The sequence below is a fragment of the Penicillium malachiteum genome (genome assembly GCF_028827825.1).
Source record: "Penicillium malachiteum strain IBT 17515 chromosome Unknown utg000001l:1.0-8184562.0:1.0-8186909.0, whole genome shotgun sequence".
NCBI classification, from domain to species: Eukaryota; Fungi; Ascomycota; class Eurotiomycetes; order Eurotiales; family Aspergillaceae; genus Penicillium; species Penicillium malachiteum.
Genome location: NW_026643094.1, coordinates 81,684 through 99,038, shown reverse-complemented (window position 1 = coordinate 99,038; position 17,355 = coordinate 81,684). Strand labels below are relative to the sequence as shown.

General features: G+C 46.2%; 6 protein-coding genes across 6 annotated transcripts; 2 read left to right on the top strand and 4 right to left on the bottom strand.

Moving 5' to 3' along the window:
* Positions 1-1,695, bottom strand: N7483_000042 (sugar porter family MFS transporter; the record flags this gene model as incomplete). The annotated part of the gene is made up of 2 exons (XM_057083480.1): positions 1-1,510; positions 1,601-1,695. 2 exons carry the CDS (start codon positions 1,693-1,695, stop codon positions 1-3), a joined length of 1,605 nt encoding a protein of 534 aa, XP_056949629.1.
* A 2,501-nt stretch (positions 1,696-4,196) lies between these two features.
* N7483_000041 (serine hydrolase domain-containing protein) lies at positions 4,197-5,414 on the bottom strand (the record flags this gene model as incomplete). Its single annotated transcript, XM_057083479.1, has 2 exons — positions 4,197-4,834; positions 4,904-5,414. 2 exons carry the CDS (start codon positions 5,412-5,414, stop codon positions 4,197-4,199), a joined length of 1,149 nt encoding a protein of 382 aa, XP_056949628.1.
* Positions 5,415-8,129: 2,715 nt separating this feature from the next.
* Positions 8,130-9,131, bottom strand: N7483_000040 (uncharacterized protein; the record flags this gene model as incomplete). The annotated part of the gene is made up of 1 exon (XM_057083478.1): positions 8,130-9,131. The coding sequence occupies one exon, from the start codon at positions 9,129-9,131 to the stop codon at positions 8,130-8,132; it is 1,002 nt and encodes a 333-aa protein (XP_056949627.1).
* Positions 9,132-10,657: 1,526 nt separating this feature from the next.
* Positions 10,658-11,483, top strand: N7483_000039 (sugar O-acetyltransferase; the record flags this gene model as incomplete). Its single annotated transcript, XM_057083477.1, has 3 exons — positions 10,658-10,830; positions 10,927-11,323; positions 11,400-11,483. Coding segments are annotated over 3 exons (654 nt in total), but the record flags the coding sequence as incomplete, so codon positions are not given.
* Positions 11,484-11,750: 267 nt separating this feature from the next.
* Positions 11,751-13,686, bottom strand: N7483_000038 (glycoside hydrolase family 13 protein; the record flags this gene model as incomplete). Its single annotated transcript, XM_057083476.1, has 3 exons — positions 11,751-12,941; positions 13,011-13,426; positions 13,494-13,686. 3 exons carry the CDS (start codon positions 13,684-13,686, stop codon positions 11,751-11,753), a joined length of 1,800 nt encoding a protein of 599 aa, XP_056949625.1.
* Positions 13,687-14,724: 1,038 nt separating this feature from the next.
* N7483_000037 (tannase) lies at positions 14,725-16,547 on the top strand (the record flags this gene model as incomplete). The annotated part of the gene is made up of 2 exons (XM_057083475.1): positions 14,725-15,846; positions 15,909-16,547. 2 exons carry the CDS (start codon positions 14,725-14,727, stop codon positions 16,545-16,547), a joined length of 1,761 nt encoding a protein of 586 aa, XP_056949624.1.
* Positions 16,548-17,355: the final 808 nt, after the last annotated feature.

Sequence of the window (17,355 nt, the reverse complement as noted above, 5' to 3'; positions counted from 1 at the left end):
CTACGCAGTCTGAGTCCCCGGAGCATTGCCTTTCTCGCCGACGGCCTCAACTTGAAACTCCGCCATCTTCTCTGATTGAACCTCACCCAGCTCCAACTTCCGGACCTGTTGGGTCTGGACACTGGTCTTCCAGGGCCGAAGACCGGGGGTGGTGAACATGCCTTCCACATCTTCGAGAGTCTTACCCGCGGTCTCAGGGAAGCAGAAGTACACGTGAATAGTCATCGCAAAACAGAAGACACCGAAGACCAAGTAGGTCTTCCACTGGATGTTCTCAAATGCAGGGGGCACAAAGTAGGACAGAGCAAAGTTGAAGATCCAGTTTGATGCGGTGGAGACAGCCACAGCCTTACCACGTAGTCGCAGAGGAAAGAGCTCAGGAGGGTAAATCCAACTGACAGGACCCCAAGTGGGTGCATAGCTGGCAACGAATAGATAGGTGCATGCAATAACTCCCTTGGCAGCCATTGGGGAACCAGACAAGTCCCAAGACTCCTCAGCGACATGATCCACACCACCCTTTGGCGCAGGCACTCCATACGATGCCATGATACCTCCATTGGCGAACATGAAGATCATCATCAAGGTGGAACCCACCAAAAGTGGAGTTCGACGACCCCATCGGTCAATAAAGAGCAACGCGAAGATGGTCATGACTACATTAATGACGTATTGAATGGAGGAAGCGACGAGGTTGGCATTTCCTGACAGACCGGCCATTCCAAAGACATAGGTGATGTACAGCATCATAACATTCATACCGGTCAGCTGAGACCAGATCTGGGTGAACATACCAACATGAGTGCGATAAATCATGTGGCCCTTGAAAAGCTCAATGTATGAGGCGTCGGCATTCTGTCGTTCAAATTCAACCATCTCTCGAATTTCTTGCAACTCAGTCAAGACGAATGGCGCGTTCTCGTTTCCTTTGGCGTGGACCAGAGCAAGGACTTTGTGGGCTTCCTCCCAACGGTCATGCTTAGCGAGCCAACGTGGGGACTCAGGAAGCAGGAAGAACATGAAGAAGAGGAAGACGGCAGGGATCATCTGAAGACCCCAAGGGAGACGCCAGGCAGCGTTACCAGTGAGGAAGCTACTGCCATAGGAGATGTAGAACATGATCAGAATACCCCAGGTGATAGCCCACTGCTGTGCACCCACCACCTGTCCACGTTTACTTGGCTGGGCCAGCTCGGCGACGTAGACGGGGACTTGGGCGCTAAGAATACCGACCGAGAGACCATTGATGAAACGACCGGCGACAAGTTGACCAATACTGAAGGATGAACAGACGATGGCACTACCAATGCACCAGATGACTGAACCAGTCTGAATAGCCATCTTACGACCCATCCAATCCGTGATGAAACCCGAGATCAGTGCACCGACAAAGGAACCACCTGGCATGGCGGCCGAGATACCACCCTGAGTAGATGAGGTTGGTCCACCACACGCCCCATCGCTGATGCCGGTTTGGTTGAAGAAACATTTGTACTGTTGGGTGCCAAGACTATATCACAAGTTATGTGTTAGTTGTCGTCAACGAGCATAAAGGATTGATAGGAATAGGGATATTCCAAAGCAGGGTTGATTGACTTACATAGCTGACATGGAGGCAATATCAAAACCAAACAGTGCACCGCCAATGACGGCCACCGTGGTGATGATGTAGATATTTCCAACGACGTACCCCATGATGGAAGTCGGAAGTAAGAAAAGGCCAAAGGAAAGATTCCCAGAGAGTTAAAGAGGAAGTTCAACAGAAAAGTAAAAAAAGAGAAAGAAGAAACTGGGGATAACCCAGGAAGATATAGGGGCAGGAGCAAACGAGTGGGAATTTTCCTTTTAATGCACATCAGAGTAGCGTGATGACTAGAGCTACCTTGTTTTACATGTAATAACCTTGGAAACCTGGAATAATTATTAAATAAATAAATAAATAAATACTAATTAATACGAGTTCACGAGGTATCATTACATTGTATATCCCCAGTATAAAAAAATTAGTAATAAAATATAATAAAATAGTAATAAAAAATTGACTTTTGCGGAGAGATTATGCGGGGAATTCCCACTTTTTCCCCTAGAAGAATAACAGAACATACGGAACATTCATCGAACTCCACCATTTTTGACCTCGATCAAAAGACTAAAACAGGGTCCTTACAGGGTCCAACACTAAAACGCTAAAATGCTAAAAAGAATTAACATTTCATCCTTTCCAGTCTAAGACCTCTTACTACCAATCATCTTCTCTATGACTCTTAGCGCATGCAACTTCAAGAGACTCTCCAACGCCACATGGTTTCATTCAATCCCACGTTATCCTCTTTTAGCCCGGACATTTTATTTATTTTTTTATTTATTTGAATTCTTATTAACATCTAGATCTTTATTTTTCATGTTCTCTTTCACTTTCCAATGATCTGGCGGGAATAATGCCTCATTATATTGATCGTAACCTTGGATATCCTTTCCAACATTTGAACTACCAGCACGGAGTACACCCAACTTGAAATGCTTCGACTTTCACTCCCTTTTTTTGAGATGAATATCCCCGCATTACATGATTGGTTTCTCCGGAGTTCACTGACATCTTGGCACATCCCGCATTTCTTGACCTTTCCACCTGACTTGAACTGCATGAAAGGGGGGCTTGGACCATTCAAGGACAGACAATGCCAAGCATGCGACGTCTGAAAGGATGGCTGTCGGCGATTTGACCTTTTTGGAGCCCATGACTCGTTTATTCGTTGCCCGGATCTGTATAAGATTGACATTCAAAAGAGTTTGACATGTTACCCGGCCCCCACTGGCCAACGCGTGGAGTGGATAGTGGTACGACCCGAGTTCCAAGCCGGCACATGAGACAGCCACTGGAGCTCTTTATGATTTATGATTCAGCCTGTGCGGGTGGCATTGCGTGTCTTGGTTGCCGTGCGCCACCGAGTGCCTCCCGAATGCCACTGATCGGATATGTTTCCACCGATCTCTGTCTTCTCAATGAGGCAACGCCAAGAACTTGAAAAGATCCCCATCGCGCAACTGGAGAGTGTGCTTCCAAGGGAATAAATCTCAACACGTCTGAGTCATATATGAGATGAGGTGCGGAAGATACAACTTTGGGGCTCCATGGTTCTATTAGCTGCGAATAGGAGATGCCAGCTTTGTTTAACGAGAAATGGATTCGGCTTAGACTGCAGCTTTTGGGTCCAAGCGCAACGAGCCGCCTTCGGTCTTTCTATGGATTTTCTTTTCCCAATTCCATTGGACAGGGTTCCCATGTTATGATGGGCCTGACCTCATCCCGAGGTCTCTCATAATGTCAAAGATCATCAGGCCAATCTTGAGCGGTTATACGGTCTATGACACCTGTATGTCAGATTTGATCTTACCGGCTTATAGTCCCGAGCAGTCATCTTGGACGTGAAAACAATTATCCAATACAAATCGTTCTTGGCCAGCAGTCAAATAAGCCGTTGCCCCTGCGTTAGATCAAGCATCCTAGATATGATCAATTATTGGGTAAGCACGAGTCATTTTCAGCAGAGGCTGAACGAGAACTTATGCTGCACTTTGAAGGTCGGCTTGCAAGGTTCTGGTGAACAAGCAAGGGCTGACCTTGTATGAGTTCAAGTTATCTTGCTTTCTGCAGAAATTTACTATAAGCTCTGGAACTTGAAATAGGTACGTATGGTAAATATATGGTCTACAATCATTTGTTGAAACAATTTGTATTATCGCCGATCAAACGTGAGCTTGCATTCAAATGTTTTAGGTTCGAACTTGAATTCATCAATTATGTGAGGCGTACACCCGGACAATGCTGAAGGCTTGAATTTTCAAGTTCGTGCTCAGAATCTTATCAAGTGAGAATTTGAAAATTTGAGTAGCAAGGTGGTCGCGGGCGTTCAAAGTGAAGATGGTGACTCCGACTCAATTGTGGCGTGTCAGCTTCAAGTTGAAACTTGACTGGTCATATTGACCAAAGCGTAGATCAAGGTTCATTTAACTTTAATTATCCTTTCTGGTCTATGATAAATCAGAATTGCAACTCGGGCGTATCTCAACCTTTGAATACAATATGGACAGCTTAGTAGAAAGACGCTTCAAATGTTCAATTTGCAGGAGTGTGCAGATCTCTGCCCAGGTGGTATGACATGTATTAGTAGCACAAAACCCCACATGTGCAGGGCTCACTGCTGGGACTGATCCTTCCATGCGTGATATTTGCGATATACATCATGGCGAAATATTTGCTTCAACGAGCCCATGAGTTCGACATCGACTGGAAGTGTAGCTTGGGGAGCAATCAGGCCGCAAAGGCCATTTTGACGATCGATAAACCAAGCCAAGGTTAGCCCACCACCCCAGGTGAGAGTGCGATCACCATACCATCCATCGACCTCTTGTAGCGTCAAAAGTCCTCCCAGTCCGTAACCGACTTTGGCTCCAAGCTCGGTGCCGACACGCAGGAAAGCACCAGCAGGACCAGTCAGCGCAGCCTGGTGACTTTCAATAGCTTGCGAATTGAGATGATTCTGAAACATGGTATCGACGGTGTCAGGTTGAAGGAGTTTGCCATCATTAACCAGTAAGGATTGTAGAACCTTGACAAAGTCGACCCCAGGCAGGAAATAGCCATGTCCACCAAAGTCCCCAATTGTCCGCTTGTTCATCTCACCACCCCCTCCAAGTACAGCTCGTCCCAGAGCATCAGGGTCGTTTGCATTAAGATCCACCATCCTTGCTCTCAGATCTTCCCTCAGAACTGGATAAAATTGACCACCTGAGAAGCCCAGTGGGTTGAACATACATTCCTCCATACGTTCTCCTAGCGTGCAGCCAGTCACTCTTTCTACCACACGACCGGCTCAATCAAGTCCAGGTCCGTACATCCAACCTTCGCCAGGCTGGAAAGTGAGTGGATAACAGAACAAATCCTCGACGTTTCGACGCTCGGTTGTAGAGCCAGCGAAATTTTCTCGCCACCGGGCGATATTGTGGTCCATAAAATGATAACTGAGACCAGAGCTATGGGAAAGAAGCATTCGGAGGGTGATGGGTCGATTGGCACCCTCAAGCAAAGGTGTTCCATCATCAGCAAAGCCTGTCAGAACTTGCTTAGAGGCGAGTTCCGGTGCGACCGACGAAAGGTCTCCATCGAGTTTTAAAATTACGGCATCCACACATTGCAGGGTAGCAACAGTGGTTAGCAATTTTGTGGCAGAGGCCAAAAACAGCACGTCTTCTAACTGTTGCGGTCGCTTCTCGCCTGATAAAAGAGTACGTTCGCCGAAAGTCTTGTTGAATACGAATGAGCCAGTCGTATTAGACGCGCAGACGACCGTACCGTTTAGCTTTCCGGCATTTATGGCAGCCTCGAGGCTATTTTCAATCGAGTCGGTCCTCATCAATGGATGAAGTTGACCGGATTTCTCAGCGGAACGCGGATCTGAATCCCCGGGTTGAAGGGGGCGAATTGTTAATGTGTCAATGATGACAAACTGTGATATCCAAGTGATCACTAATATGCACAAGTTCAAGGTCAACCAACAAAGGACGAAGTTTCAGAATTGAACCTGTCCTACTCCGTATATAAGGGCCGACTGGGAGGGGGCGAATTTTGAAACCCGCAAGGCATGGAGTTCGGAGTCCTATAACCCGAAATCCGCTTATGCGTGAGTCATGGGGCGATAGAGTGCGCTCTTTATAGCAGTCAAATCTAGGGGCATTTTCGGTCCTCCTGATCTCGAAACAGAGCCACATGGTCTACTATAGAGTGCACATGTGGTTAATGGAACTTGGAGTATGCAATACTACCTAGCTCCTTGAGCTAAGGAATGACGAGCAAGGCTGTGGAAGATCCGTTGCTTTAATCTGGTATTTTTATTATGAGCCCTGGAGCTCACGCCATAACAACAGGGCAATTATGCCAGACAGATATATAGTCTTGAGCTGCCAGTGAACGTGGAGAATTGGAGGTTATAGAGCCAGAAGAAGCACAAATTGAACCTCTATCTGTTCTCCATTTGCGCCGCAGAAAGGCTGCACCCTTAGAAAAAATATCCGACCTCCATTCTGATTGTATTTGGTCCAGCTTTGCAGATATTAGATCTTGATATTCTTTGGTTGGTGCAGAGTATCCTGCAACCACCAGCGGCCAGCTGAGAATGTTCTGAGATGGTGAACTGGAGGGGAGTTGATGCAAAAGGTTAATGAAGGAAATCACCAGCTGTTGAATAGTTTCGTCTTCATCCGGTATATCTCGGGCTAGAAGCCTCTTGACATGGATCTGGCATGCGATTCTATATAGTTCTGATGTCACTGCATCATGGAGCAGATCGGGCTCTTTATTTTGGTCGGGATTTGGAATTGGTTGGATAGAATCCAAGTGTTGATCGAACAGCTGAAGTTCACTTCTGACAGTGGATGCCACCTCAGCAACTTGGGAGACCAACTTCTGGGTCAATATGGAAAGACGATAAATTGTGATAAAAAAGTGCTGAGTGGTTCCCATTATATGGCCATGCTGAATGAGCCATATCACTGACGGGGAATTGAAGATTGGGAAGGCTTGAGAGAGTGACAATTTGGGCCCAAGGGAAAATGCAGCCAATGAGAAGAAGTAACAGAACATCTCGAGTAGCAAGCCACGTAAAGATGGGTTTGAGCTTGCGTATGAGAGGCGATTTTGTAGCAGAAAAACGGCAGCATTGAGATGAGGAAGGATTCTCTCTTTATCAGTGAAGTTCTGGGTCTAAAGATGCGAAAAGAAAATTAGTAAGACTACCCCCAGCAAAAGACAATTAGAAAGGGCTCATTGATATGCACCTCATGCAAACATAACAAGAGCACGGCCAGTGGGTTGTGATATGTGAGTATAAGTCAGTGCTACGTCAGGAAAAAAGAAGGTGTGATCAGTGGTCAAACCTGTAAGAGAAGAATTTGAAGAATCAATTATCATTTCACTCTCTATAGCGGTTCGAAGTTCAGATACAGTCTGTCCGTAATATTCCATAGCAGCCCGATGCAGTTCTAAGTCGCGCCGATCATACTTTAGCAGATCTGCGGACGATATTGTAAGAATGCAGTGAAATACAAGGGGGCTTTCCGATATGGCAGGCTTAAGCCACTGTAGGAATTCGGTTCTTCGAGATCCAACCCTAGTGGATAACCATCTTGGACTGGAAGAAATGAAGTGGCTAAGCAAGCGAGATGTCATATCCGGCCTGAGAATGGAGAACACATTCAACATGGTTAATGCCTGGCCTGGTAGTTTTTCAGGTAATCGTGATTGGCGTTGGCGCCGCCTAGGTATCGAGAGTGATGCAGTCGACTCCCATTGGCATTCAAGATTGTTCCGATGACAGCCCGTACATGATGGGCGTACTTCGTCACATTTCTTTTTGCGTTGTCGGCATGTTAAGCAGCCTGTTCTAGTTCGCCGTTTTAAACTGTCTCCCATCTGGTTGGCGAAGTGTGTGGGGCGTGAATCAGTGATCGCCCAAGTGCAATTTCGTTGGGTGATGCGAATGTCAGAGGGGCTGAACGAAATGATAATCCTGGAAACCAAGGTGTAATGAGAACACTTGAGATTGATTTAGTATTCAAGCTTATTCAAAGGGGGTTTGTAATGCGCAAATCGCCTAACCTTGAAAGTGTCCAGGTGGCGACATATGCCGTGGAAAGCGGTGTGAAGAGAACCAGTTGACCGATGATATGTAAACCAGGTTATCCCGAGGTTACTCCGTGAGAAATAACTTCCAAAGTTGAAACTTCATCGATGATTCATTTCAAGTTGCAGAGACTGACCATTTAGTTGACGGTCTGCTGTGGTAGCGCTTTTGGTTTATTTCCGTCATCATAAAATGACACAGACCGGGGTTATTTTGACTATCATGACTTGTTCAGGATCATACTTCACGTAGTATAATGACAATCTTGCAGAAAATCTTCCAGGTGAGATGATATGGGGCCACGCGTTATTATTCTCGAGTTGTACTTTTAATAGTTGACTATTTAAGATAAGGCTACATTCCAAAATTTCATGTAGTCCCAACTTGATTAAATATCTGAGACTCCTGCACATGCATGCGTGTGGCGCCAGATGTTCAAACTTGAATAAGCTAAGATAGCTGAATTTCCAGGAGCTGCGCACCCACAGCGACATCAGTACCATTCACATCAACATTGACTGCGCTAGCACCCCCGGTAGTCATATAGATTTTGTTCAATTCGTCATCTCCTCTCCCGAAGAACACACCAGTAGGCTCGGCAATTTCGGTCGAGTCCTCGGAGCCAGCAATAGTCTCAGCACCGACGGCAGTTCCATTCTGTGTGAAGATGACTTGATCAATGGTGTTTCCACCGGCGGTGGCAAGGTAGGCGAACGTGTAATCGGATCCAAAGGTAGAGTTGAGAGCGAAGCCATTAGGGGAAATGGCAAAATCATCATACTCGCTACCCTGGTAGATCAGCTGTCCTGTGCCAGCAGTGACATTAGAATACAGCTCCGCACGGTACAGCGCACCACCAGCGGTCCAGTAAACAAACCCGTCCGAGACCTTAATGCCGTTGATCATTGACATAAGACTCTCCTGCTTAATCGCCTCCCATGTGCGCCCGGTCTGGGTATCGATGGCAAAGATAGCATCTTGGTAGGAGGCACTGGCAAGTAGGATTGTTTCATTAAAGGTGGTCAACCCATTGAATCCGGTCGGTGCCATGGGTCGGCACAATAGCTTGATTTTTGGATTGCCGGAGTCTGTGTTGAAATCGACCTCCCAAACGTGAGTCGCGTTTGTCGGTGGGTCGCTGATATTGTCGGAGGTGGTGTTGGACCCGGCAACGTAGAAAACGTCATGAGGACCTTCAGTGATGCCATCAAGACCCAGGATTGAGGTAAAATCCTGGATCACCTTCTTTTGAACGGGTGTTTCTTGGGGATCGAAAGCCAGAAGATTAGCTGGAGGACCAATCTCAGTGGCTAGGATGACACCATTGGATCGCGTGGCTAAATTCTCCAGCCAAGTATCGTTGGAAGCGAATTGATAGACTGTACGCGTCTTCAGAGCAGAGGAAGTAACAACATGAAGGCCCAGGGCCAAGGTAGTAATGAAAGAACGCATGATGAAATTTATGACGAGAAGACTCGGAGACACTGGCAGCACTCCAACTTGAATGTCAATGGGTACTAGTAGAAGTTGTGGGATTTATGTTCAAGTTGCAGATGACTCGGAGGCCTCCGAGTCGGTGGTCATAATATATGCTCTCCATCATCACGGTGGATCTCTCTGCTAGTAATTATTAACAGCTTGTTTCAACCTTGAAAGTTCCGGATACTCCGGGCGCAGACCGAGCAAAGATATTTCGCAATTAGAGTATTGCTCACGTCGATCACAAGTTAACTTAATTCCAAGGTCCATATTACGCGTCGCAGCAGGTACCCGTACCCGCGCTTCACGCGGAGTTCCAGTATTTTGGGGGCAAGATCAGCAAATCTTGGAATGTGGCGTTCTTCAATGTGGGACAATTCGGGCCTCGGAGTTAAAGACTTGCCAAAATGCCAAGGAGTTCAATTTGAAGTAAACTCACTGTACTCAGGAATAAGGATGAGACATTTGGATGCGGTCAAGTCGTATTGGCGCAGCTTCGGCTCATTCATCTTCGGCTCATTCATCCCAACTGCGGCCTTGCACACAACTTTGAAATGATCCGATTTGGACTTTGAAACCTTGGAGTATCAGTTTCATTAACCGAAGATGTTCAGAATGACCTGTATTGAATTGATTAACATAAACCTGAGGTAAGCCTCCAGATGTTCTCGTCTCATCAATGTTCAAGGTGGCCTGCATAGTCTGCGTGGCTATAGGATCTGTGGGAGAAACGCGGATCAAGGTGCTAAAACTTGAAGAGCATAACATCAATTTAGCATGACTTGCATGCATATCGTGGACGCGATGCATCTCGCCAAAGGGGAGGCTTTCGAAGTTGCTAAATGAAAAACATCAAGACTAAGGATGAAAGGAGCATCTGAAAGGGGATCGATCATACCCGTGGCTCCAACTTGAAGATAACATTGAATCTCATGAATTCGAGAATTCGAAACATGAAACTTGAATATAAATTACGCATATATACAGCACGTATCCGCTAAGTGTCCCAGCGATGGTAGAGGGGAATCAAGTCTTCCAAGATTGCTGCTTTATCACAGGATTTATGCTCTGCGCTATGCCAATCTGAGCTTATAACAGCCGCGCTGTGGGGCCCATACACGGACATTACATTACATACGTTTTCGTATTGTCTCAAAACGGAGCTTTTGGTACTGTATGCTGAGAACAAACAGGCACCATCTGGGCAGCACCAGAGTTCCCGATCAATGCAGCGCTTTAAAAAACAGCTGGGGAGAAAAAATAAGACGAAAGGAATTTGATTCTGAATGATATCTACAAACAATTTCAAAGCGCGATACATCCGTAGAATACTCCCGAGTGCGGAACCTCAGAGTAGCAAAATTACAGTTGATGTATTAATGAAATCTGGGTTGATACCAATGGCTTGAAAGGGGTTCGCATCTTCCTGGCATCGGAAATAATTGTCTTTGAACTCTTTCCCTGCAGTCCTCCTTCTCTTCAAGAAAATCGAAGCAAATATGTTGTCAAACATTGACGAGGCGGATAATTTGGCGCGAATGGAGCGGGGAGAACTGTATTACGCTTTCTCCCCTAAACTGGTTGCTGCACGTAAAAGATGCGGGGATATTGTCAGACGACTGAACCGTGCTGACGAGCTAACCAGGCGAGAACTGGCTGAATATTGGAAAGAGTACGTCGGTGATATCACAATTTCCTCCATTCAATCTTACCTTTTAAGCCAAATTGGGAACCTCGGAAAGGGTTACTAATAATACCTGATATAAAGCATCACCAATGATTCTCGGCCCCTACCCCCTGCAGGTGCCACAGATGAAGAGGAAGATAAAATTCTTCATGAATATCCATGGATTGAGCGACCTATCAACATAGATTATGGAACGAACATCCGGGTTGGAAGTAATGTATTCATCAACTTCAACTGTACCTTTCTCGATACATGCATTGTGTCAATTGGCTCTCGCACTCTTGTTGGTCCCAACGTGTGTTTCTTTAGTGGTACCCATCCTTTAGACCCTCATCTTCGCAATGGTACCAATGGGCCGGAAATGGGCCGTCCAATTATTGTTGGTGAGGATTGCTGGATTGCGGGAAATGTTATCCTGTTACCTGGAGTCACGATTGGCGATGGATGCACGATCGGCGCGGGAAGCGTTGTCACGAAGGTAAGACTCATCTCATGAATTATGACCTTAAAGAAATTCTCTATGAGTAAAGCTGACCGCGTGAGATTGGAATTAGGATGTACCAGCATACCATATTGCTGCAGGAAATCCGGCCAAGATTCTGCGCAAGATCGAGCCTAGTAAGGGGTTCCAAAACTCAGGTTGTTGAGAACTCGAACGGGACGGGTACTAGCCAGCACTCGGACTCGAAACTGACATTAGAAACATGAGTGAATATTAAACGGGATCAAATGAATCAGTTGATTGATCCAGTCTAAACATTTGAATCGGATTTCTAAAAAATCTTCCATCGGCTATTCATTATGTAAAGCATTGGTAAATGCTTCCACTAGTGAAGCTATCCATTAGCATTCTTCCACCCTTGATATTGGGATTTTGATATCCAGCACATAAGTGCTTGCAGAAGTTATTTACAGCGCATCAAAATGCCCTCCCAGGCCTGCAGCTTGACGATTGCACCATCCTCAATTGATAACTTTCGCTGAAGCGAGGAAGAAACGATTTGCTCAACTTTAATCGACGGGGGGATATTCCAGGAAGACTTCTCGCCAGTCCAATTCATTGCAACCAACCACTTCTCTTTTGTTTGGGTGCCTGTCCTTAAGTATGCATAAATCCGTTCATTCTCCACATCCACATCTTGGTAATCGCCGTACACAAAGACATCGCTATGGGTCTTGCGGTTCTGTAGAGTAAGCTGCCAGTATTGCCAGACAGACAACTCTTCTCCTTCGAAATTAATTTGTGCCTTCACGTTGACTGTTGGGTAGTCATCATTTACTCTCATCCAAGGTGAGATGTTAGAGGTCGTAAAGCCTGCATTTGGGCTACTGTCCCACTGCATCGGTGTCCGAGCATGATCTCTGGCCTTTCTTTGGAGAAGGTATCTCGCCTTTTGCATCTCTGCCGAGTCATGGCCATATAGCCTCTTGCTCTTTTGCCAAAAGCTGATACTTTCGACGTCTTTGTAATCAACATCTGGATCCCACTCGGCGGAAAAGTTTCGCATCCCGATCTCTTGACCTTGAAAGAGATACAAGGTTCCACCAAGGGTCGTTTGCAGAAGGGCAAGGAGCTTGGAGCCTCGCTCACGGATGCCATCACTGTCATCTACATAGCGTGAAACAGACCGGGCCTGATCGTGACACTCCAGGAAGACTGTGTTCCATCCATCCCATTCGATCATCCTCTTTTGCCAGCTGGAGAAAATCTTTTTGAGCTCTGGCAATTTCCAGTCACGAAGACTCCATTTGGAATTGCCCTTGGTTTTAACGTCCTGGATTTCCATATGGTCGAAGATGAAGATCATGTTCAGCTCTTTGGCTGTGGATCCAACTGTCTTGATGATTTCACTTATGTCATCCACATATGGCGCTTCACCAACAGTGATAGTATCATACTTTGATAGAACATTATCGTAGATGTCATGCATAAATTCATGGAATCGCGGACCATTCGTATAAAATCGCTCTCCAGGTTGAAACTCGCAATCCGGTTCCATGACTGGCGCGTCCGGGAAGGCAGGATCCTTGGAAATCAAGTTGATGACGTCCATACGAAATCCGGAGACGCCCCTGGATAGCCAGAAATGCATAACCTAGAAGATTTGTCAGTGATGCTTCCACAAAGGAAGATTCAGAATTTCTAATGGTGCAACAGAACTCACATCATGAACGGCGGCGACAACATCGGGATTTTCCCAATTCAAATCCACTTGCTCTGAAGTATGCAGGGTCAAATAGAACTCTTGTCTATCTTCACTCCAGGTCCAAGCACTCTGGCTGTCATTTAAAATCTGTGCCCAGTTGTTAGGTGGTAAAGGTCTCCCAGCAGAGCTGTAATCACGTGCTGGCTTCCAAATATACCAATCATGCTTCAGAGAATCCTTGGATTGACTAGATTCAATGAACCACTCATGCTGATCCGAGGTATGAGTGACAACAAGATCCATCATGAGCTTCATATCGTGATCATTGAGAACTTTGATCAGCGAGTCGACATCAGCCAAACTCCCGTAGCGAGGCTCGATTGACTTGTAATCAGATATGTCATAGCCCATATCAACTTGCGGCGACTTGTATACTGAGATGGATGTCGTCAGGCATGTGAATCTTGGAAGAGCAAACTTCAAATAGTTAATAGTACTCACTAGGACTTGTCCAAACAACATCGACACCAAGACTTTTCAAATAAGGCACTTTCTCAGTGATTCCACGCACATCACCCCATCCATCCGCATGAGACTCGGGTTTGCTGCTCTTGAAACTGGCGGGATAGACCTGGTAAACAATTGCGTCTTTCCACCATTTTGGAGCTGTATAATTGGACGAAAGGTCTGGCATATTGATGAGTGTATAAGGAGGTCACTGTGAGAATAATATGGATTGTCACGGTTTCTTCAAATGTCGGGTCAGTGGACATTCTTATACTGCGATGAATGCGGGGTAAACTTCGTTTATAACATTTGAAATCTACATATACACAGATAAGGATTCCGGTGGACGAAGGACCAGTCAAGTGTAATGAGTCAGACTAACAGGGTACATTCAAGCTCAGTCTGAAATAGCACTACATATTTCCCAGGTTTGTAACTCTAGTAGATGCACTAATCAATGTTAAAACTTTTGCTCATGACTGGAGGAGCAAGCGGGGTAGACATGTATTCAAGGGACATAATACATAAAAAAACAAGGGAAATGCGTGAGAAGAACAAATTTGTCAAGTTAGACTTACTCGAATCTGTCATTTTCCGATGATAAATCCCGCAAACCAAGTTCCACCAAAAAGGGATCGAAACATGCCATGTGGGTTAAACGTGGTCAGAACGTGGTTCATGTATGGTGACTGTATTTGTAAGTAATTCGGCTACCTACACCGGGCTGGGCAGGGACCTTCGGCGAAGACCTCGGGAGACATTAATGTGCCGAACGTTCGGAAATCAACCTTCAAATGTTGGAATATTTCAAGTGGGCTCACCAAATTCACCCGGGCATCCCTGTCGATCACCGCACGGGTGTGTGTGACGAAGCTTAATCAGAAGCTCTGGAGCCTGAATGCTCCACATTCATATGGATCCATAGTCCTTGGTTTATCCTTGCTTGACACGCGTTGGAAGTATAGGTTGACTGCACTTATGTTCAAACTGCCACGCGTCACCCAGAAAAATCGGGAATCAAATGATAGATTGAGAATGAATTGAGTGATATAATTAGGATCGTCGTAATGCTCGAATGATGACCAAGGCGACTTCACCACCTCCAGGCCTGGCACTATGGGAATGTCGACATTTAAAAGGGCCGAGTCTGCCCACTGGATATCTTGATTTACACCACTGGCAAACGCATCCCCCTCCTTCTCGGATATCACACAGACCTTGAAAGATGACTCACGTTTTGAGCCTTCTTGCGTTGGCCGGCACGGCCTTCGCTGCCTCTCTGAGCAGCGCCTGCACCACTTCACGTATTCGCGAATCGCTTCCCGAGGATGGATACATTCTGGGTGTCACCTTTGATAAGGATTCAGTCACAGCCAACGCGGTATATAATGCCTCTCACTCCGGCGAGGTGTTCTTCCCCGACGCTACTATCAACTATTGTAATGTGACGTTCTCTTACACCCACACCGGCTCGGACCAGAGCGTCATTGTTGGCTACTACATGCCTGCACCTGATGCTTTCGAGAACCGTTTCCTTGCAACAGGAGGAGGTGCTTATGCCATTCAATCTGGCTCCATGTCCGCCCCTGGAGGTGTGATGTACGGTGCTGTCTCTGGCTTTACCGATGGTGGATTTGGTAGCATGGATACCGATTTCGACGACGTATTTTTGCTGCGCAATGGTACCATCAATTGGACATCGGTATACATGTTCGGATACGAAGCTATCAAGGAGATGACCATCATTGGAAAGCAGTTGACGAAAAACTTCTATGATGTTTCCAACAGCAGCAAGGTCTACTCATACTACCAGGGTTGCTCCGAAGGTGGTCGTGAGGGCTGGTCTCAGGGTCAGCGCGCCGCGGAGGAGTACGATGGCTTGATCATTGGTGCCCCAGCTATTCGCTACGGTCAGCAGCAGGCTAACCATCTGTACTCCAACGTTGTGGAGAAGACTCTCGACTACTACCCCCCACCATGCGAGCTTGAGAAGATTGTCAATGAGACCATTGCCGCCTGCGACCCGCTTGATGGCCGCACTGATGGTGTGGTCGCACGATCTGATCTCTGCCAGCTTAACTTCAACATGACTTCCATCATCGGCAAGCCATATTACTGCGCCGCATCTACCTCGACCAGCCTTGGCCTTGGTTTCGGTAAGCGTGCATCTGACACTGAGCCCGCTCAGAATGGAACCGTTAGTGCTGAGGGTGTTGCTGTTGCCCAGAAGATTGTTGATGGTATTCACGATTCCAAGGGTCGCCGTGCCTATATCTCTTACCAAATGGGTGCCGCTTTTGATGATGCTGAGACCTCTTATGATTCCACTACTGGCGAGTGGGGCCTTGTATGTCTCACCCATCTCCTCACAAAATTCATAAGCCACCTGCTAATTTCTTAATTTCGTAGGATATTGCAGGTGCTGGTGGTGAGTGGGTTGCTCGTTTCCTAGAGCTCTACGATGAGGACAACCTGTCCTCCTTGGAAGGAGTGACCTACGACACTCTTGTTGGCTGGATGAAGCAAGGCATGACTCGCTACATGGACTCCCTCCAAACCACCATCCCCGACCTGACCGAGTTCTACGAAAACGGTGGAAAGATTATCCACTTCCACGGCGAGCAGGATGAATCAATCCCTACCGGATCCTCTGTGCACTATTACAACTCCGTTCGCGAGACTATGTATCCCGGAAAATCATACAACTCTAGCACCAAGGCCTTACAGGACTGGTATCGTCTCTTCCTGGTTCCAGGAGCCGCTCACTGTGCGCTGAACGATGACGAGCCCAACGGACCTTTCCCACAGACCAACTTCAAGGTCATGTCCCTCTGGGTTGAGCAGGGAATTGTCCCTCACACTTTGAACGCCACTATTCTCCAGGGAGAATACGAGGGCAACAATGAGCAACTCTGTGCCTGGCCTCTTCGCCCGTACTGGATCAACAATGGCAAGAAGTTCACTTGCGAGTACGACCAGGCTTCTATTGATACCTTCAATTATGATTTCGAATGCTTACAAGCTCCCCTTGTACTAAGTATGGGCTAGCTTGCAAGTATTCTTGATATAATATCTTCTCGTTTTCTTATCTTCTTTTCAATTCCGGTATTACACAGTGGCTTCGGTCGAGGACCTGGCGATAATTTCCGAGTCTATTCAGATTTCGTTAAGTCATGCGGGAGATTATAGATTTTGACAAGTCATGGAATATATACGGTCAAGCCTTGGATCCCATAAATGTTCGCTTCAAACTCAACATCAATTGATCTTTTATATGTATTAAGATTGGCTATGTTCCACTTGAAGATTCCTCAATTACACATGTATTTTTTGAATTCTTTTACAGTACTTTCAAATGTTTTTTGACATTGGAGTGTTGAAATTCAAACTTTGCTGCTCAAGTGCTTTATCCAAATGTTGATATAAGCGGCCCAGCCCTTGATTCAAATGTTCGTTCCAATTCAGGACATTTGGATGTTAAGTCTAATGAGGTTTCAGTCAAGGTACAATTTTATTCCGAGACACGATTATCATTCAGCTCGAACTTGTTAAAATGAGCACAAACTAAATCAGGAAGCAAGTTCTCACAGTAGCCCTGAACCTTGGAATTAATTGTACAAAGTGAATTGAATGAAAGCTTCAAGTTGAAGTTGAGTGGTTTACCTAGAGATGAAGAATGTTATAATATTACCTAGGTAATGAGTGGAGCCCAAGGTTGAACTTGAAAATTAAGTGATCCCCAGTGGGGCATCTGATAGATCCTCCAAGGTTCGTGGGTACCGATATGTACTAAGCCGAGCTACGTAAATGTCCAAGACCCGGGGGGGAGGCAGGAGCCCTGATGTATTCTTCCCGT